At 37.4% G+C, this 22,481-nt stretch overlaps 1 protein-coding gene across 2 annotated transcripts in view; it reads left to right on the top strand.

Moving 5' to 3' along the window:
• Positions 1–1,054: 1,054 nt before the first annotated feature.
• Positions 1,055–22,481, top strand: part of tmem181 (transmembrane protein 181) — a 55,869-nt gene continuing 34,442 nt past the window's right edge. The window contains exon 1 of one of the 2 annotated variants that reach the window (XM_039747777.1): positions 1,055–1,465. In XM_039747777.1, coding sequence (XP_039603711.1) covers positions 1,335–1,465 — 131 coding nt within the window. In that variant the 5' untranslated portion in view covers positions 1,055–1,334. Of the gene's footprint in view, positions 1,466–8,829; positions 8,944–22,481 lie in introns of those variants that run through there. The other variant, XM_039747779.1, reaches the window with a different exon arrangement.

Below are 22,481 nucleotides of genomic sequence, written 5' to 3'. Positions count from 1 at the left end.
CCATGACTCCTCCTAGAGCTAGCCATCCAGCCAAATTGAGCAATTGTGGGAGAGTGGCTTAGGTAAAAGAGACAATCGAGAACCTGCTTACCACTCTGTCTGAGCTCTAGAGAACCTGTATGTAGATGGGGGGGAAAAAAATCCAGAAGGGCAACCATTATTGCAACACTCCATCTGTCTGGGCAGTATATATATATATATATATATATATATATATATATATATATATATATACTGTATATATATATATATATATATGTATATATATATATATATATATACTGTATATATTCATGATTTCCATGAGGAGCTGTATACACTAATATGTTAATAAATTAAAGAATAACCGACAATAATTTAAGAGCCATCTCAGAAGCACCTTTCAGAGACTACTGTTACCTAAGGTAAAGAAATTAAAAATAAACATTTCCTTATCTAGCTAGACATCACAGGTTTGAAATTGTTGTAAGTGCATTGAAATCATATGCTTCAACACCGCAACGACGATGCCAGATAGAACAAATTTGCATTGCAGGAGATTTGTAAAGGCAGAAATGGTTGTTTGTGCCCTTAAATAAGAGCTCATTTGGAACAACGCCCCAAAGCTGAATGCAGCAATTCACAAATGAAATCTCACAGCTAAAAGCACAATTACATATGGTAAATGGTGTTCACATGATATGAAAATCTCAAACAATTGCCAACGACTATGAAACTGTAGTTTAGTCTGGCACTCCTGATGTATAAGGTGTTGTGATGTTTTATTAGAAATGGAAAAATAACCAGACTGCAGCCGCGCAAGAATTCAGATTAATCGCCAAAATATAAAGCACACCCAGTAGCCTTCCAGCAATTACGCTAGCCCCAACCCTCATTCCTACAAAAGTGCCTTTTCCGTTACTCCAGATTCTAGATGCAACTAGCAAGCACTAAAAAACATAATGAAAAGGCAGCCGTTTTTAATCCCAGCGACACGTGACCCTTGCTTACGTTTGAAATAGCCTGCGGGTGTGCAGCTTCGTGGCTCAGAGTGGGAGGAGGGCTGAACCTCCACGCGCAGGCTCTGTCCTTGGTGCTGAATAATGCACTGCCCAAAGACTGCTCAGGTGGTACTGCCGGTGGCTTCTCTCCGGTGTCTGTTGACACATTTCCGCTACTGATTCCCAGCTAGTACAGAAATAACAAGAGGAAGGCCAGCCTGGATATAACTTTAACGACATTAACCATCTGGCATCCTTTTAAATTCGAGGGAGGCTGAGAAGAGCCCAGGCATTCGAAACCAGCAGCTGCACGAAAATCCAGTAATCAACAATATCTCTTCCGGACCCGTAAGGATGGATACCGAGTATCCCGGCTTTGAAAACCCTTTCTATAGCGAATTCAAGTACTTCTGTAAAAAAGTGCACGAGGCCTATAACGAATTAAAGGAGGATCTGACGCCCTATAGAGATGATCGCTATTACAGGTAAGATAATCTTTCTTTGTGCATGAGAAGTGACTAAAACGCACGCAGAGGTAATTTAGCTTATAGGGGGAATTCAGCAAAAATGATGATAAACAGTCGTTGCTGCCCTCCATCCCGCAGGACACACAGAAGAGAAGTCGCACGTTTTAATGTGTTGTGGCTTAATATCGTTAAGTGATGTCTTCTAAAAGAAGTCGTGTCTTAATACAACACGGGGTAACGAATTCGATCAACCATGTGCCACTCGCCCACCAATATGGTGTGGATTATCTGCGCGATGTTTTTTTTTTTTTTTGGATTAATCGATCGGTTAAAACGACTCACCTCATTTTTGAATAATATGAAAAATGCGGGTTCAAACTGGGATAAACGAACGTAATCATTAGTACAATGATGGTATTGATCTATCCAGCCATTGCTTTTCGAACCCAATCAACGCAATTTATGTTGTGGAGGTGGGCCTCTATTTTACACAATCAAAAATAAGGCAGAACCTTGAACAAGGTGTCTTTCAATGCAGGGGACACACGACATACGAGACTAATTTACAGTTTAACCAAATACACACGTCTTCGAGATTTCGAATATGGCAGGACAAGGTATCTTAAAATGACACTATAGAATCACTGCCAGTTAACGTTCTGAAGAACACACTTTGGATATCTACAATAAATCTTGAATTTCTAAACCTCAAATTATAGGTATTTATTTGGATATTATTATTAATTTGATACAGGAAGTCAATTACAGTGGATCCATAAGGTATTCAAACCCATCCATCCATCCATCAATTTTCTAACCCGCTGAATCCGAATACAGGGTCACGGGGGTCTGCTGGAGCCAATCCCAGCCAACACAGGGCACAAGGCAGGAACCAATCCTGGGCAGGGTGCCAACCCACCGCAGGACACACACAAACACACCCACACACCAAGCACACACTAGGGCCAATTTAGAATCGCCAATCCACCTAACCTGCATGTCTTTGGATTGTGGGAGGAAACCGGAGTGCTCGGAGGAAACCCACGCAGACACGGGGAGAACATGCAAACTCCACGCAGGGAGGACCCGGGAAGCGAACTCGGGTCTCCTAACTGCGAGGCAGCAGCGCTACCACGTGCCGCCCAGGTATTCAAACCCCTTTCTTCAAACCGTATTGTGTTTTTTTTAATTCTAAGTGGAAACGTTTGCCATTTTTGCCCATCAAACTACACTCAATAACCCATAATAACTGGGTGAAATCACGTTTTCAAAAAGGCTTGCAAATGTATTAAAAATCAAAAACTGAAAACTCTTTTATTAAAGTATTCAGTACCTTTGCTGTGGCACTCCAAATTGTGCACCCTGTAGCTTTAACTGTAATTGAGGTGTATCTAAGACTTGGAATGGTGTCTACCTGTGGGAAACTGAAAAAATTGGACATTGTTTAGAAATTTACAACTGTGTAAATAAGGTCTCACAACTGCACACTGCACATTATGACAAAACATTAAAACCAAGGAATTCTCTGTGAATCACTGTAATCAAATTGTGGTGAGGAATAAATTAGGGTATGGGTATAAAGTCAATTCTAAAGCTTTGAGTATTCTCAGGAGCACTTGGGGCTCAATAATTGTAAAACAGAAGAAGTTTGGATCCACAAAGACTCATTCCAGAGATGCCTATCCTGCCAATACAATACAATTTATTTTTGTATAGCCAAAAATCACACAAAAAGTCCCACGATGGGTTTTAACAGGCCTTTCCTCTTGATAGCTCCCCAGCCTTGACTCTCTAAGAAGACAAGGAAAAACACCCAAAATAACCATAGTAGGGAAAAAAATGGAAGAAACCTTGGGAAAGGCAGTTCAAAGAGAGTCCCCTTTCCAGGTAGGTTGGGAGTGCAATGGGCGTCAAAGAGAAAAGGGTAAATACAATACAATACACAGAACAGAACCCACGTAATCCTCAATAAAGTATAAAAATAAAAATATTACAAGTACAGAGCAGAATTTAACAGTAGATGATATCACATAATATGATTTGGATTTGTTCAGAGTCCTGGAGACCTTGGCCATCAAGCTGCCACCCCCTATTGGACAGTCCACAGCTAGGACAGCGTTGGGCCAGCCAATCCAATGAAAGGACCCCTGTGATCCTCCATCAAAGATGACTTTACCTTAGGCAGGCAAAACAGCTTGGCAGGTGGGCAGTGGCACCAAGTGCCACATTTGAGTACCGAGAAGAGAAAGAGAATAGGTGAGGGTTAGTAACAAATTATAACTATCTTATTATTTATATTTTAGTGCTAATGACTAACAACAGAGATGCAGTCTGAATCAGCAGCTCTAGTCAGGGTATGCTAAACTGAAGTAGTGAGTCTTCATCCATTATTTGAAAGCTGAGAACGAAGGTGTATCTTTTACAGTAGCAGGCAGACCATTCCACAGTTTAGGGGCCCTATAACTAAAAGCTTGACCTCCCAATGTTTTTTTATTAATCCTTGGGATCATATGCAGACCAGCATCTTGAGATCTTAATGTAAAGTACATTCTGGTTTGTAAGTCATGATAAGTTCAGACGAGTAAACTGGACCTGGCCATTTAAGGCTTTAAATGTTAAAAGGCGGATTTTGAAATCTGCCCTAAGCTTAACTGGGAGCCAGTGTAAGGATTTAAGAACTGGAGTTATATGTTTGTATTTTCTTATTCTTGTAATAATTTTTGCAGCAGCATTTTGGATTAACTGGAAGCTGTATAAAGAACAATTTGAACATCCAGTGAACACCACATTGCAGTAGTCAGTCCTACTAGAAGTAAATGCATGAATTAATTTCTCAGAATCCTGTTTATTTAGAAAGCGTCTTAATTTCCCAACATTTTTAAGATGGAAGAAACATGATTTGGACAACTTTGTAATGTGCACTTAAAATGACATGCTAGAGTCAAAGATAACTCCTAGACTGTGGGCTGATTCAGTAAAATCAATGGTGATTCCACCTGAGTTAAGCAACAAAGCAAGAAGGGCCTTGGTAGGGACAGTAACCAAGAACCCAATGTCATTCTAACAGGGTTTCAGACATTCTCTGATAAGATAGGAGAACCTGTCGAAAGGACAACCATCTTAGCAGCATGTCTCAATCAGACATTTATAGTAGAGTGGCTAACTCCATCTCCAATTAAAGGATTTTGAAAGCATGAGGAAATGATTCCCTGGTATGATGAGATGTAAATTGGGAAGAACTCTTCAGTACTACAGTATGTCTAACAAAGACCAGGCACTGCACATCATCTGTCTAATACCATCTCTGTGTTGAATCATAGTGATTGCAGCATCATCATTTGAGGGTGCTTTTCAGTGGCAGGGACAAAGAGACTGGTTAGAATTGAGGGAAAAACGAATGCAGCCAAATACAGAGAGATCCTTGAAGAAAACCTGCACTAGAGTGTACGCAACCTCAGACAGTGACGGTTCATCTTTCAACACAACAATGACCTGCCACATACATGCTGGAGTGGCTTTGTGACAAGTCTGATTGTTATTGAGTGGCCCAGCCAAAGCCCAGACTTAAACCCCATAGGATATCTGTGGAGATACCTGATGATGGCAGTTTACAGACACTGTCCACCCAATCTAATGGAGCTTGAAAAGATCTGCCTGGAAGAATGGAATAAACTGCCCAAATCTAGGTGTGCACAGCTTTTAGAGACTTGCCCAAGAAGACTCAAAGCTATAATTGCTGCAAAAGTGGCATCTACAAAGTAATAAATTAATAGTGAGAGATTTATGTGAATGAGAGATTTCAGTTTTTGATATTTATTAAATTTGCAAACACCTCTGAAAACATTTTTAAATTGTCATTATGGGTTTTATTGAGTGTAGATTGATGGGGGAAAATGGCAAATGTATCTTTATAAAATTAAATCTACAATTCAGTAACATGTGCAAGAAACTGAAGAGATCTGAATACTTTCTAAATACACTGTACTTAAGTAAACAATGTGTTTTATCAAAAGTATTAAAGATGAATGTGCATTAAACTACAGTATATGCAGAAACTACACTGTATCTTTTGGAAAGAGAAGTATGCTATAACTGTGTGTTGGCATCTCGTATCCCCTAATTTAGGCAGAAGGGTAATATATTAAATATCATATTCCATCCTATGAAAACCATGGCCAATTTGAACCAAAACATACATAACAATGGCTGCCTTAACTGTGCTCCCATTCTTATCCCCTATTTCTGCTTATGTACATTTGCACTGTGGATAAGCAATTGTAATATAGTCATGGACAAAACTACAATGTACTACTAATGTTATTAAAGTTCCTTGGGATTGTGGACACTACAGAAATGTGCTAAACAATAAAGTTCAGTTGTTTGATATTTTCCACCAGAACTGTCTATTACATCATTGTACTCCTGAGCCATTTCTTTAAACAAGTAAGGAAGTTCTCCAGAAATGCTAATCAATTTCTAAAATGTATCGTCTTGAAATGCTTTCCATAGAATTGTTACCCTCTCACAAAAATGATGCAACAATTTATAGATCTGATTAAGAACAGGCAGGCTGTTCCTTCCTGGCACATCAGTCCAGATACCACTACTCCCCACGTCAGCATTAGAGGTCCCCCAGTAGGACCACATAGTTAACAGATAGTACTTTTTGTCACACTGAATCCAAAGTCTCTATAATGGCTGAGTATTCTGAATAAGTTATTTGGTACATTCACACAAACAACAGTTTCTCTTTGTAACTTGATATTGCATTGGACTGACCCAGTTGTCCAAAGGAGCACAATCCAATTTTATGGCATTCAAGTGGTATTGCAGCTGACCCGCTCCTTTTGTCTTATGTGTGATGTGCCCACATGTAAGTTCCACCTTGGCTACATTGGTCATCCAGCCACCAAGCTCTTACTGGCAACCACCACTCCAAAACCTTGCTCCAGGAATTGGGCCTGGAATCCCTGTTTTAGGCAAAATTTTGATTTATTAAGAGCATTCCCAAAGATCAGTTATGGATTTCTCTCTCTGGTCTTAGGGCTGGTCTTGGCAAACTGATCTAACAATGGCACATATCTACAGGCAACATTGCAAGATTTGAGATTCAAGAGTTTTATTTATTACACACATAGCTTTACAGGTACAATGTGCAGTGAAATTATTTTTTAATTTTTCCAAGATCATTAAGGCACATAAGTCATCACCATACCGAGGTGCCCCATTACTTTTCTAAATGTTTTTTTCTTGCATGAGTTACAGCTTCAACACCTGCATCCCTAGAAAGAATAGAACCGGTTCATAAAATAGATGTATGGTATATTGGCTTGGTAGGGGGCTTCCATGGATGAAAAGTTTTGTGTAAGTGTTCATCACTTGCTCCTTCAAGTGTTTAGGTGATTGTTTCTCATTAGAGTTGTTAAGTTTTTCAAGTACTCAGACTGCGTAATTTGTATTTTGGTGAATTTACTAAGTGGTCATTTGTTTCCCAATCATTTCCTATTTGTGCTACACAATGAATCCTAGAGGAAAGTGTACAGATATATATGCTTTATCAGTTATTATGAAGGTGTTAGACTGCCTCTGAAAATATCTAGCATTATATACTGAAAATTATATTTATGACTCCCAACACCAGAACACATGGCAGTATTGCCACCTTATAGTGCTTGAGCCCCAGGTTGGATTCCAGGCTGTGATGTCTTCTCTATAGTTAACCTGTTCTTCCAATATTCACTTAAACTTCATTCAGAGAAACCTGCTTAACTAGAAAGACTCCATCAGTTGTTTGACACTTGTTAAATTCTCCTTGAGGTGCATAAATCCTACAAAAATCTGGAATAGCATCCAGACCTGCATTCAGAGAGCACTGTACTCGGACTGTACATTATTAAATGAAATATTAGTGATAGACAATGGTTTGAATAGATAGATCCCCAACTTGAAAATACACAATTTGCATAATAGCAAAAACAAAACAAAAAAACATGGTTTCATTTACTTGTAAAAGTTATTTTAACATTTGTTTCAATTAACATTAAATAAGTGAGGATAAACAAAACAAAAAAACCCTGAATTGTCAGCCTCTTATGCACTGATACAATCTGGGCCACATATACTCATATGTGTCAATAAGGTACAAAGGCCATTTCTACACAAACAAATGGTTTAACACAGTGGTTCTCAACCTGTGGGAAGGGGCCCTAGGGGGGCACGAAGTAACAAAAAAGGGGGCACGAAGATGTGAAAAAAAGAAAACAAGAATCAAAAATATGAAAAAAACATCTGTTGAAACCAAAACAAATTAACTTAAACTACATTCTGATACAAGAACAATAAATATAGAGTAAGATAAATGTCGATAAAAGTTAAGTAGGTATAATAAAATATGCATCTACATTTCAAAAAAATTTTAGGGGGGCGCGATTAAAACTGTTATGAAAACTCGGGTCGCAAATACTTAAAGGTTGAGAAACGCTGCTTTAACATTCATTGCTTTCTAAATCCCTCCAGAATAATTTAGAGCATGTAAAGGCCATACTTGAATGTGACACAAATCCATCTCAGAACATACAAATGCACACAAACCTTGGGGAGAAATAGAGATAAGGTGGGCTGGAATGTACACTGAAGTCCTACTCAAGCACACGGAGCTCCACATAAATTCTCTCCACCATGGGAACTGTATCCTTGTACGTGGAGATCAGAGGCAATACGAATAAACACATCTGCATGACCCCTCTTAATAATAATAAAAAAATACTCTGGAAATAACATTTAAAATTCACAAAATCATATGTGGTATGAGAGACAGCTACTTACCACTGTAAATTTAGTTACAATACTATAAAGATGTCATGGGGAATTACATTTGAGGGTTTTATAAAATTAATTTCTAATTTCAGAGCCTTTAACAACATGTCTATGAGGCTTTGATCTGGACTTTGACTTGCCACTTTCTTAAATAATGACAATGTTCTTCTCCCCTTTCAGTCCCATCCCCCAAACTGCGTTATAGCTTTGCTCTCTTATCTAAGATTGCTTGCAGCACAAGAAGTCGGGTCTTCAGCATTTCATATGATCCGACAGAAAGAAAAAAATCTGGCTTCCTTTTAGTCATAAAAAGTAACTCAAATTATGAGGTTATAAAGCGATAAATTAAAAATACATTTTTGCGCCCCTTAACTGGGTGAGCCGCCTTTCCAGGTAAATTTAACTTCACCTTCCTCGAGCACTATGCAGCTGCACAATTTACACCTCTGGTGCCTCTTGGTGACATCACGCTTCTCGAACTCGCGTCAGCGTCCTGCAGCTCCTGCTCTAGTCTTCCAGCTGGCCCCGCCCATGTAGCGCATGTGCAGTCTATTGCGAAGGCGTGGTCGCCGTCGCCCCGTCAGAGGTATGCGGATGTGAGTTGGCTGGACTCTTCTCCCTCACTTTAGGAGTCTGGCAACCGGAGGCATCCTGGGCTCCAAGACCACAACTATGGAACCGTAAGTAAACTTTTAGGTTTAAACGCTTAGGCCGAAGCCGTGTGTGTTGTGCCCACTTTGATTTTTTTCTGCTTACATCCCGAGAGACGTGCTACAAGTTCAGGTACAGGATAAGAGATTAATGATGATGACAGGTTAAAGGAAATCTACGGAGAAGCTGCACACGACGACTTACTATAAAGACAGCAGCTGTGACTTTAGCTGTGTCGCTGTGGATAGTTGTGTAGTGCTGCTCGAAGCGTCTTACAACATATATATCTGATTAAAGGCGATACGAGTGTAACTTGGTGCGTCGTGTGTGACTTGGGCGAGCAGGTGAACTGGCCTCAGGTAAATGCAAGCGTGGCCTTTTCGGGGTGGGCGGGAACTCTAGTACTTGGCAAAATGCCTAAAAGGACGCGGTGTTGCTTTGATGATCTCGCAGTATGGAAGCATTTATTTGTATCTACGTTTGCTTAAAGTCTTGTAAAAGCGTAGGACATATAAGTACGATTTAACTATATGTTAATACTTTTAAGTAATACGGTAGGACAAGTCGAGTTTTTTTTGCATTAACAAAGATGACTGTTAACTTTGAGCACTGTCTTGAAATGTTCTTGATTTGCTTTGGCCATCAACTCCAACATCTGTGATTCTTAAAAGGTTAACCCTGTGAATGTAGGAAAACTGAGTGCTTTTTTTTTAACGGTAGGTCTTGCTCAGACTATCACAGCTAACTTGCTTGACCTACTAGTTTTTAATTGGGTAACGTAGGCGCCGCACATGAAATATCATGCTGATTTTCTTTGAAGTTGCTTATGATTGTAGTTTCTAATTGGACTGGTTTAGAAGCTAAAACCACGAATCTGTGCCCATTTTCTAACATGCATTGGATCTGTGTATAAAATAAAGCCTGAAGCACAGTCAAACAATAAACTAAATAATTAATATGTACACTTGTCCAAGCTGTCAAATGAAACGCAGTACACACGTTTTCACTTCTTAGTATCATATGGGGATTTGTGCCATTGCTAAATTGCCAAGCTACTACTCCAGCCTGTGGAATGTGTTACTGGGAGAATTTGGATCAGCAAAGAAATTATTTTTTTACTTTGTTAAATCAATTATGATATAATAAAATGTCAAAGAGAGGATAACTGACTAGCTGTTCTATTTCATAAAAACTTTGACATTGTATTTCTTTGACTGTTCTTTTGCATGGTTTTAACTTGGTTTGGAGGTTTATTTTCCCCAGCAGTACTGCTGAATGGAGTTTTTGTTTTTTTTTCTCTCCCTCCTCCTCCCCCTCTGATATGAACCCTCTATATTTCAGCTATAATGAACTTAATATTGTCAAGATATTTTATTGTACATTTAAAGTATCTATCTATCTATCTATCTATCTATCTATCTATCTTTGTATCTATCTATCTATCTATCTATCCTTGTCACCAAGGCAAAATTAAAACTTTACAGACGATTGAGAAATAGAAAATATATATAAATAATATAACAAGCAACAAACCATCACACATTGTAGAGCTGCTGCTGTCAATAGCAGGTTTGTAGGTGGCAGCAAGATGGTTAGACCTATCCAGATGAACATTTGAAGGCATTATAAAATGAATACAGCAGGTCCAGCTCCTGGTGTACATAAAAGGAACATGTCAGAGGTTTGTTCAGAACTCACCATTAGAGTCTTGATATCCTAGAAAATCATTTAAGTTGCAAATTTAAAAAAATAAACATAACCAGGATGATGCATCTCCTCCTAGGCAGTAACGTGGATAAATTCAGTCACCATTTTAAAGTGTGGATCATATGTGTTGGTTTTAATTGTAATGTGCTCACATCTTATATTTCTTCATCACCCAAGTCTCTAAACCCCTGCTTTTTCTACTGATATAATTCTTCAGACCCATCCTGCTTTTTACATTTTGTCTGGTCATATTAGATGGAAACCATCCAGCTTTAATATTCATCTTAAATAGCAAGTTTAAGCTGATTTGCCATAGTAACTAAACATGCTGTAATTTGCTATGAGATGTGACAGTTCTTTCAACTTAGAAAGTGATGGAGCATTTCTTGCTACCTAGAGGTTGGCCAGTTTTGAATACTTTCCACCTTACTTTTATCCCCACTCTAGATGTTTGCCCTTTCCATCATAGAACAAGCTGCTCCTCTGGTAAAGTGTGAGCTCGCTTCTTTGCCAGTAGAGATTGCAGTGCTACCAGCTGAGTACAGGAATATTTAATATAGCCCATTTTACATTTGTTAGAGTCTCTTGCTTACAGTACTTGGATATTGTAGATGTAAAGTTTACTTACTGTAGCTCCACTATGCCCACCCTGTGACATTTCATTCACAACTTGTTTGAAAAGACATTTGAGATGGATTGAAGCATGGTTCTGCGATGATAGCAACATATCTTCAGTTCAATTTAAAAATCCACTTAAAAAGTTATTGTAGCCAGATACCAGATCTTAATAGTATTAATAACATTCTTTATACAAAATATTTTTTTTAATAGAGAGAGAGAGAGAGAGAGAATGCTTCTGTAGAAAGGCTTGATGCAACACCTGGAAGCAATTATAATGTTCAGAAATTCTCTGTTACTACATTATGATTATACAGTTGCACACACAGCCTTAGCAGTGAGTTTTCTGTTGGTTTGGGGTTACTCCTTACAAGTTTAAATAGGTAAAATTTTAGTCTTCATTGTATATAGAGTTAAGTGATCATAAAAGACAGCCTGATATAATACAGCCTGATACTGTATATATTTGGCAACTTGAAAATAAATACTGCTTAAAACAAAATATTATATCAGTACCACATATAGTAAATACTGTGAACATTCAGGATTATGAAAGATACTTTCATGTAAAACATTCAATTTATAAAAATTCTTCAAAGCAGTTTTTTTTTAATCAAGTGCAGTTATGAGATACATGGCTGGCATCAGCTCAAGCATAAAGCATTAGGTGTTTAGTAATAAGTAATGAAATGAAATTTGAATTTGACTTGTCCATTAAAAGTCATAACTGTCACAAATTAATGATTTCATTTTCCAAGTTCCTTTTTTCTTATATACATTTGCCACATATTAAGGCGTGAAACTTTTCAAGTGAAGATTAATCCATTATTTCAGAATTCTTGTAAGAACAGCTTTTGTGTTGTTTTTGTAAAGTAGTTAATATCAGCGGTCAGACACTTGTTATGGCTTATGCCTGTGGGCTCACTCAGAATTACTAATTTGACTTCAAAAACCCCCAAAATATTAAACATTTGGTATTTACTAATTAGTTTTTAGAAGTGGAATATGTTTAAGTAGCCCCACAAAAGTACCCTTCTTAGTTTCTGCCTTGCCACAATTGTATCCTTTAAGCGGCCTGCTCCCACTTCAAAGTGGAATTATGAGATGATGAACCACGTGAATGTCTGGATGATTATGAATGGTTTTGCTTTTAATTTTTATTTTGAAATGAACATATGAACATGCAGAGTAGCTCACTTTGTTACTGTTGTAGACTAGCCATAGGTACAGTGATCACTACGCATTTTAAAATGTGTCTCAGTTTTTACCTGCTACACCTGCAGTTTAGGGAAATTCACAAATCTAGATTGCTCCTCCGTAAGTAAATGTATGCGTGTTTGTAAGAAATTGTGCAAGTGTGCCTTACAGTGTGGGATCATCTTGACCTGAGCTTAGTGCTGCCTTAATAGACACCAACTCCCCATGACTCTGAAATGAATAAGATGGTTAGAAAAATTGATGGTGGATGGATGGGCAACTGTTACAGGTGTATACTGCTTAGTGGATGAGACTTTATTACCTTATCTGGGCTTTGTATGTGGTGTTTGCTATCATTTTTAAATTCAATCATTCAACTCTGACATACTGCAAGGTAAAGCATTTGTAGCTTCATAGCTGGTTGGTCATATTGCCATACTCCCAATGTGTGTAGGCGATATATATTGTTATTTCTGAACTCGGAAAATATTTTGATTCAATTGGAAATAACCAAGCCTTTCATTTGTTTTTATAAGTTTAGTAGATCATGTGGGATTTTCAAATGTAATCTGTGATTTCCATAATTCATGTCAAATCACTAGTCATACTTAGTGATGTGTTCTATTCAAAAATTTATTTAATTGAATTTTTCTGTAGTGTTTCTTCAATGTATTTGGCTGGCCTTGCTAGTTTGTGACTTGACCAAATATTATTTTGCCATAGCTATTATTTTTATTCACTGGTGCTCTTATGCATGGGCAGCTTCAGGCCTCAGTTCTTTCTTGCTTTCAAATTCTACAAAAAGCTAACATAAGCCAACTAGGATTAACTGTTTATGTGTATATTTGTTCTACTTTTATTTGTGATTCAGTGTCCTTGTCTCGATCAGATTACATCAAATTAATTTTGAAATGAGATAGGGATGAGAATGAAAATAATGCTATGGTAATGTTTATGTTGAATGCATTCCATGTTATATATAGGGACCACTAAGGTTTCTTCAGGCTTTCTTTTGGTGTAAACTGACATAATTTATCTTGTTGGGTTGTTAGCTATTAATAGATGTTTTAGTTTTTAGTGATAAATGGGATTAACAAGATTGTAAAGTTGTATACACAGAGAGATCTATTCCAGTTTTTATGCGCAGCATATTTTATTTTGCCTTTTATCTTGGGAATTTTGAAATATTCCAGCACAATTCAAGATAAGTTCCCTCTGTGCCTTGCTACTGATATGCCCTTATAATTGCTTTTGTGAACTCTGTACAATATTGATACACGTAGATTATATTTCTTCTGCAGCCACTGGAGAACTCTGGTCAAAGTCTGTAACTCTGTAACTCTGCAAGAGTCTTTTGCAAAGTACTTTTTCTGTTGTTGCCATTTAGTAGAATGTGAGCTTATGCAAATTTAAATAGTGATAGCATACAAAGAAAATTATTTCTGTTAATAGAGGATGCAAACAACCATGTTCACAATGAATGTAGCCAGATATAGAAGAAACAACATTGTTGTATAAAATTGTCAGAAACTGTAATGAGTCCAGGTAGTTCTAGAGCTAGACATGCTTTGAAACAAGATGACTTAACAGTGAACTATGATGTACATAATTTGGCAGTAGCTGCATTAGAAGCCCCTTGGGCTTCCCTAATACTTTGGGATGTTTTGTTGTTTGGAAAGGAACACACTGTATTTGAAGGTACCATAGTGTTAATACAAAAGTTAATATAGTCAATGATGTAGTGACTGAGTTCCTTGATACCCTCCTCTCCACATGACTCGTACATCATTTCTCAGTCTGTCCTTTTGAAGCAGTAATTCAGGGCCATTTCAGGCACCAGGCTCCACCTTCTCACAACCCTGGTGGAAACAGGTAGTCATCTAATAATAGTTTTGTAGCTAGGAATGAGATAAATCAGGTTGTTGTCAGATCTGCCCAAAGGTTTCACAAGTTTACACTTAAACACATCTTTAATATTTAAATAGAACAGGTCCATCTTGTTATTTCCTCAAGTGGAGCATGGAACAAACTGATGGGAATTTGTCATTGTTCAAAGTGTTAGTAACAAATGTGAATAACTTCCATTGGTGAGTCTCTATTTGCAGTTGGAGGTGTGTGTATATATATATCTATATATATATATCTATATCTATATATCTATATATATATATATATATATATCTATATATATATATATATATCTATATATATATCTATATATATATATCTATATCTATATCTATATCTATATATATATATATATATATATCTAGATATATATATATATATATATATATATATATATATATATATATATATATATATATATATATATATATATATATATATATATATATATATATATATATATATCTATATATATATATATATATATATATATATATATATATATATATATATATATATATATATATATATATATATAGATATATATATATATCTAGATATATAGATATATATATATATCTAGATATATATCTAGATATATATATATATATATATATATATATATATATATATATATATATATATATATATATAGATATATATATATATATATATCTATACTGTTCTTAGATGACAGGAGAGTCAACTATTTTGTTCTCCTGCTGCTGTAGCTTATCTGCTTCAAGGTTTAAGATGTTGTGCGTTCAGCGATGCTCTTCTACATATTTCAGTTGTAATGAGTGGTTAGATTTATTCCACAATTGGACATTTTAAAATAATCTTGAATTTGTCGCAGTCATAGATACTGTACAGTGGGAAGACCTGGGTCTTTACATAATTCTACAAGTTACACATATATTTAGTTGCTCACGTGTAGCAGTCACATTAAAGGAAACATTGTAAAATTAGGCTGTAGTGTTGATGCTTGTTGATAGCAGCATTAGACGAATGGAACATAAAAGAAAAAGAACTGGCCATCATGACTGACAACTCCACTAGCATGATCTGTGTAGTACTGCTTATGGAGATACTTCACACCGGCTGCTTAGTGCACATGCTCACTTTGGTATCACAAGCTGTGCTGAAAATTCCAACATTTGTCCACTTGCTTGGCTGGTTGAGGGGCATTGCAGACTTTTTCCACAATAGCAGTACAATCAGCCTTGTGTTTAAACAGACGCAATGTATATTGGATTTGTCAACACACAAAATTGTGATTGATGCGGTCACTTGATGGATCAACATATTGGAAATGAAAGAGATGTTTTTGGAACAATGGCCAGCCAGCCATCTCAGCTACTGTCTCTGCTGACCAGAGAGATGCGGCAATGCTTTTGTTAAGATCTTCATAAAGCCTAGGTACAATAACTTCACTCATTTGCTTTCTGGTTGGTATAGCATACCACAATTCAAAAACCTGTATCATTAATTGAAAGCCCTAAGTTTCAACAATGGTGTGGGGTCTCATTTACTATATTTACAGATAAAAACTGCTCTAGATTATTTTTTGGGCATTAGGTGAATTAAGATAAAGATTGAAGCTATCTGAAGTCTCCTGTGTAGATTGTTTATGATCTACTTGTTTAGATGCTGACTGATATGTTTATGGGTGATGTCGGGATAAATTATTTCTCTAATTTGTTGTGTTACTGTACAACTATATGTTGTACACAGCTTACATGTGGCTTTGCTTTTACACAGATGTTATTTACATGACGCACCATTTGACTCTGCAGGATGTCCACACAACTTCTTACAGATTCTAAGGCACTGATTTCAGTGGAGGAGGACACACCATTTTATGTTGTCTTACCTGCAGCCAGACCCTCCTCATTCTATGTGATATAATAAAATGCTTTGTCTGTAGAAAGCCTTAACAGGTGCGTTAGCAACATGTACTAGATTGGGCTCCAAATACAAACGTAAGCAAAAATCTACATATAACAATTGAGCAGGATAGGGATTCACAAGATCGATCTTGAGACATTAAGAATCAATATTGAATCATTTAAATGAAAAATAACAGTCAACAATATGGCTGGGCAGTGTGGATTTAAACTTATTTTGAGATTATTTTCACCCAAAATGCAATATTCAATATTTCTCATAGCAAATTCAGCACCATCTCCACCTGTAGAACTATGAAACAGAACCACATAATATGCAGCTGTCACTCAGAAAACGTGGAAGTACTGAAGCTTGATTTGAAATTTTTTTTCCTAATTTTAAGTGGTATAGGATGTCATTTTACAAGGCATGGCATAGGTCTTTTCCAATTGAATAAGATAAGGCTAGGAGCAAACAATTTAATATATCACAACAGATTTTTCAAATGAACTATTACCTCTTATAATACTGTCTGTATATTTTAGATATACATTGAGCAATGTATTAGTTATACTTAAATTGCAACACACTGTGTTTATATTAGGGCTGCAATTAATGATTATTTTGATAATTGATTAATCTGTTGATTATTTTTTCAATTAATCTGAGTTTAAAAAAAACAATTTATTGAATTTTTTTACATCGTTTCTCTGATGATCTGAACAAGAGTTAATTATAACTCTTCTAACTACAATGTATAAGAGTATGATATATAAGAGTGTGATATACACTTCAAAGTGCAATGAACTTAATATTTTTGCAGTTAAACATAACCAGCTTAGTTATGTTACTTAAATTGCTTAAACAACAAACTATAGCTGAAATTGCTACATCAGTTGCTTTAAAACAAACTCATAAGTTGCTTTACCAGTGTCACCAAGGATGTAAAATGGTTTTACAGATGTTTTGAGCTGTAATGCAAAAATGTAAACATGACCACATGTTCTTAGCTAAGGCTGGCTCTCTTTTTGGAAGTTATTTTGCCTGCAACCAAAAAGAGATGCTCAGATGGTGTTGAGGTAGCAGGGATACATAGGTAGGTCTTTGCAAGCCTGACCAGAGTGGGATATCTAGCCTCATTAGTCTTCCACCAGTGTAATGGATTTTCTTCTTTGGCAGCTTGTTTCTCTCTAACGTATGTCAGGATCTCATTCCTTAAAACATGTCCATAGATTTCTTCAACTTCCACATATATTGTTATCTTCTTCATTACTGTTTCCCAGGCCAAAGAATGAGTCAAGTACAGTGACAGTGACATCAGTTGTATGTCCAGCAGATGTATTACTTGTGGAGGTACTTGCAGCACAGATTTTGTCTTCCTGACACTATGAGTGATCCATTTCCCTTTTTACTTCAAGTGCCTGTTTTTGTACTTTAGCTTACACATGGAACACTTGGGTTCTGTGCAGTAGCAAGGATTACTGTGTTTGGTAATGAGTCAAAAAATGTGGCCTCCTTCCTTCATTGTTGCTGAAACTGTTATAAGTGGGGATATTGAAGAAATTGTAGAGTTTTTCTCCCCATTTAAAAACACACTGGCACATTCAAAAGATTTAAAAGCAGTGGAAAGCTCTTCAAGCAGGCACCATTGATCAGCTTTTAAGTCAAGGTAGTTCTTGTCTCTCTGTTTGACAGTAGGGCCAGACAGTGTTGCAGTTGTGGGCTATCTTTGCTCAAACTGTCGATTAATAATGTAGAATGCACTGTTCCATCTTGTTCTTACATCCTATACAAGTTTTTGCTCAGGTGTTCCCATTTGTAGCTGTTTTTCTTTCAGCTTGGTGGAGGATTGCACAATTTTTTAAAAAGCTCCACAAAGCAGTATGCTGCTGAAAAAGCTTTTGAAAGGCCTGGATGTTTTAGTCCAGAATTAATTCCCAATTGCAAAGTGTGGCCAGTACAATGTATAGAGGACCATCAATGATTCTCTTCACTGCAGCCCCAATATTGGCACCATTATCATGCACAATAACAACACTTTTGCTGGGAGGAATTTCAAATTTGCATACAACCTCCCCCAACCAGTCAACAATGTTGGCTGTTGTATGTCTGTGCTCCAGTGGCATTGTGGTAAGGCAGACTGACTTCATGTTCCAGCCTTCTCTAATAAAATGGCATGTTATGCCAAGGTAGGCTTCAGTTGCCTCACTTGCCCATATATCGGTGGTTGCTGCAAGTTTGCTGGTGGTAGTTTTAATGCAAGTCTTCACTTGTTGAAATGTTTCCTGATATTTCCTCTCCATCAGCTTACTAAAATATGTCCTTGCAGGCAGCAAGAAACCTGAATTAAACATGCAAATCATTTCTTTAAATCTATTGTCCTCCACCATGGAGAGTCATCTCATGTCAGTTACCAGCATATTTCAGACACAGTCAGGGAAGCTACTTGCTGTGGTGTGCATGGGGCGTTATTCCTTAAAACATAGTCAGACATGTTAAGTTGATTTTTGCTGAAATTAGAAAACAGTGAAAGTCTTCAAAACAGAATATTTTTTACCTTTAGCTATGCAGTTGATAAATGTAATTTTTCTTTATCCATCCATCCATTATCCAACCCGCTATATCCTAACTACGGGATCACGGGGGACCAGCCACACAGGGTGCAAGGCAGGAAACAAACCCCGGGCAGGGCACATACATATACTCACGCACCAAGCACAATTTAGGATCGGCAGTGCACCTAACCTGCATGTCTTTGGACTGTGGGAGGAAACCCACGCAGACATGGGAGAACATGCAAACTCCACGCAGGGAGGACCCAGGAAGCGAACTGTGAGGCAGCAGCGCTACCACTGCGCCACCGTGCCGCCCCAATTTTTTTTTTATATTTTTAAAATTATAACATTAGCATTTTTAAAATGTAACACTTAAACTTTTTCTTTAGCAGAGTAAAATTACTTAGTCACTTTTAATATAAAGTCTTGTCGCTTGTACAAATTGACCTGAAGTACCGCTAAAATATATTTCTAATCAAGATTTTGTTACAAAAAATGGGTCATTTTAATCCCATCAGCTTTTGTAATAATGTTTCAGTGCAAAACGAAACTGACAAAAAGTATTCTAATATTCTCAGCTTGATAAAGCCCATTGAGTCAATTTTTGGCAAGACATAAGTGTTGTGGCCTTGTCATATGAGCTTCACCTGTGACTAATAATGGATCAATTAGGTCTCAGGTGTGTATAAAAAGAACCCCAGTACACTAGACCTTCACATCAACTACAACTAGACCTCTGCAAGCATGCCTGAGATTCACCCTGAGACTAAAGTGTTGATTATCAAGAGGCTGAAGACCAAATCCACTGCTGATGTGGCAAACACCTTCAATGTGTCTCAGCATCAAGTTCAGAGGATAAAAAAAAAGATTTGAAGAGACTGGAGACGTTTTTGACAAGCCCAGGTCAGGAAGACCCCACAAGACAACTGCTCAAGAGGACCGTTTGTTGGCTCGAAAATCCAAGGCCAGCCCATTTTCCACTGCAGCAGAGCTCCACAAGACCTGGTCACCTGAAGTCCCTGTGTCAACCAGAACAGTTTGTCGGATTCTGTCTCGAAATGGCCTCCATGGTCGAATCAGTGCCCATAAGCCAGCACTAAACAAAAGACAATTGAAAAACCGTGTGGCATTTGCCAAGACCCACAGCCTGCTAAAAGGAAAAGTGGCAGAAGGTGGATTTTTCAGATGAATCTTCTGTTGAATTACACCACAGTCACCGCAAATATTGCAGGAGACCTACTGGAACCCACATGGAGCCGAGATTTACCCAGAAAACAGTGAAGTTTGGTGGAGGCAAAATCATGGTCTGGGGTTACATCCAGTATGGGGGTATGCGAGGGATCTGCAGGGTGGAAGGCAACATCAATAGTCTAAAATACCAAGAAATCTTAGCTACCTCTTATATTCCCAACCATAAAAAAGGCCAAATTCTGCAGCAGGATGGTGCTCCATCGCATACTTCCATCTCCACATCAAAGTTCCTTAAAGCGAAGAAGATCAAGATGCTCCAGGATTGGCCAGCCCAGACACCAGACATGAACATCATTGAGCATATCTGGGGTAGGATGAAAGAGGAAGCATGAAAGACGAAACCAAAGAATATTGATGAACTCTGGGAGGCATGCAAGACTGTTTTCTTTGCTAGTAAATTCAGTAAATCACCGAACCAACTGCGCTTGAACTGGCTGCAAGCAAACACACAGAGGTAAATGCTAATGATTGCAGGCTTGTCTAGTGCAGTGGCTGAATCCCAGAGGCAGTGAGGCTGCAGTTCTGCTGGGGCCTGCAGTGCTTATGGGCTGGCTGCTCAAAAAAAAATATACGGCACTGCCTGATCAGCTCCGGCGTGCTGCCAAATTGTTCTTTGAAGCAAATACAGCTGGTTGCGGGGTTCAATGAATGTATGTCGGCGAATATACTCGCCCTCTGCGTGCTGGCAAATTGCACTGAGACACGACTACAGTCAGTTGCAGCATTCAATAAATATACTTTGCAGAATATACTCGGCTCCGGCGTGCTGGCAAATTGCACTGAGAAACAACTTTAGCTGGTTGCAGAGTTCAACAAATGTATGTCGCCGAATTTATGTTGCCGCATATACTCGGCTTCGGCGTGCTTCCAAATTGCACTGGAAACCGACTCAAGCCGGTTGCGGCAGTTTAAGGGTTAAGTGAATATAATTTCAGTTATGTTTGCTAACGTGATTGGAGCTATAGTAAACAAGTGAATAGGAGTAGCTGAGCCATCCTAGTTTTTTTTTTTTTTCTTCTTTTTTCGTATAATATTTGAGTTCATATGAATAGTAAACCATCTCTAACTAATAACGTGTTTTGGAGTATATCAGTAATTAACTTGTTACATATTTTAGTCTGTTATTTTTTTTATTTTGGCATAATATAGTACATGATGTGATAAACTACAACACTTTTCTTTCAGAGTGTGATGATTAAAACATCTTTCTTTGTCTGCAAAATCATTCTTCTGTTTTCCTGCTACCTCTACTCCCTCTGAGCGTCTCTTCTCAGCAGCTGGGAACTTTGTTTCAAAGAAGAGAGGCAGCCTCACACCAAAGCATGTCGAAATGCTCACGTTCCTGCAATGCAATCAGGAATATATGAACTGAATCTTTTATAAACTGTACATTATTGTTTTATTTTATTTGTATTGATGCCTTATTTAAACTTTTGGACTTTCAGACATACCCGTGGCCATTTTTGGTTAAGTTAAATGCACTTTTTTTGTTTAAAGACTATGTGCACTATGTGTTTGTATTGTTTAATGTATTTTATTTTATTGTGCTGGCAAATTGCACTGAGACACGACTACAGTCGGTTGCAGCATTCAATAAATATACTTCGCCGAATATACTCGGCTCTGGCGTGCTGGCAAATTGCACTGAGAAACAACTTTAGCTGGTTGCGGAGTTCAACGAATGTATGTCGCCGTATGGCCACACTAATATAAAACATCTGATTATTTTTCATATGTTTCACTGGTTGTTATTTTAATTTGATTATTATTAATTTTAATCGTGTTAATGCAGAGACATCATGGTGACATTCACAGGTGGACAGACGTGAGCAGATGAGGTAAGACATGCACTGGAGCCCAGAACAGAATGTGCAACCACAGGTTACAGGCATCAAAATAGTCAGGCATGAAATAATCGTGATTAATCAGAAAACAAATTGAATTAGTTGCAGCCCTAGTCGACACTGATAATCGGTGGTAATTAATTTAATAATCAGATTTCTAGATTTTTGTCAATTAGTTGTTGCTGCCCTAGTTTATATTGGTAAGGTTTGTATCCTGTCAGTGACTGAGTTACATTATTTATCTTATTGAAAGGTCCCTTTCCAATGCTATCTGGAGATTTTTAATATTTAAATGGGAGCTTATTTAAAGAGAGTGGCAGACTATAGAAATGCAGTATCTATATCTATACATATATATCTATATATATATATATATCTATATATATATATCTATATATATATATCTATATATATATATATATATATATATATATATATATAATTCACTAAGGCAAGACACCCATGGAAAGCACGCCGGAAGGGGCGTGGATTCACTAAGCCGCCGACAAGTAGGACACCTATGGCACACGCAGGGAGGAGCCACGCCCACCAACTCCAAGACCATTGGATACAACGACAACTCGCAGAGCGACGCCTCCA

The sequence above is a fragment of the Polypterus senegalus genome, chromosome 3, assembly GCF_016835505.1.
Source record: "Polypterus senegalus isolate Bchr_013 chromosome 3, ASM1683550v1, whole genome shotgun sequence".
NCBI classification, from domain to species: Eukaryota; Metazoa; Chordata; class Cladistia; order Polypteriformes; family Polypteridae; genus Polypterus; species Polypterus senegalus.
The sequence above is the reverse complement of the archived record's forward strand: the minus strand, read 5'-3'. Positions and strand labels throughout refer to the sequence as shown.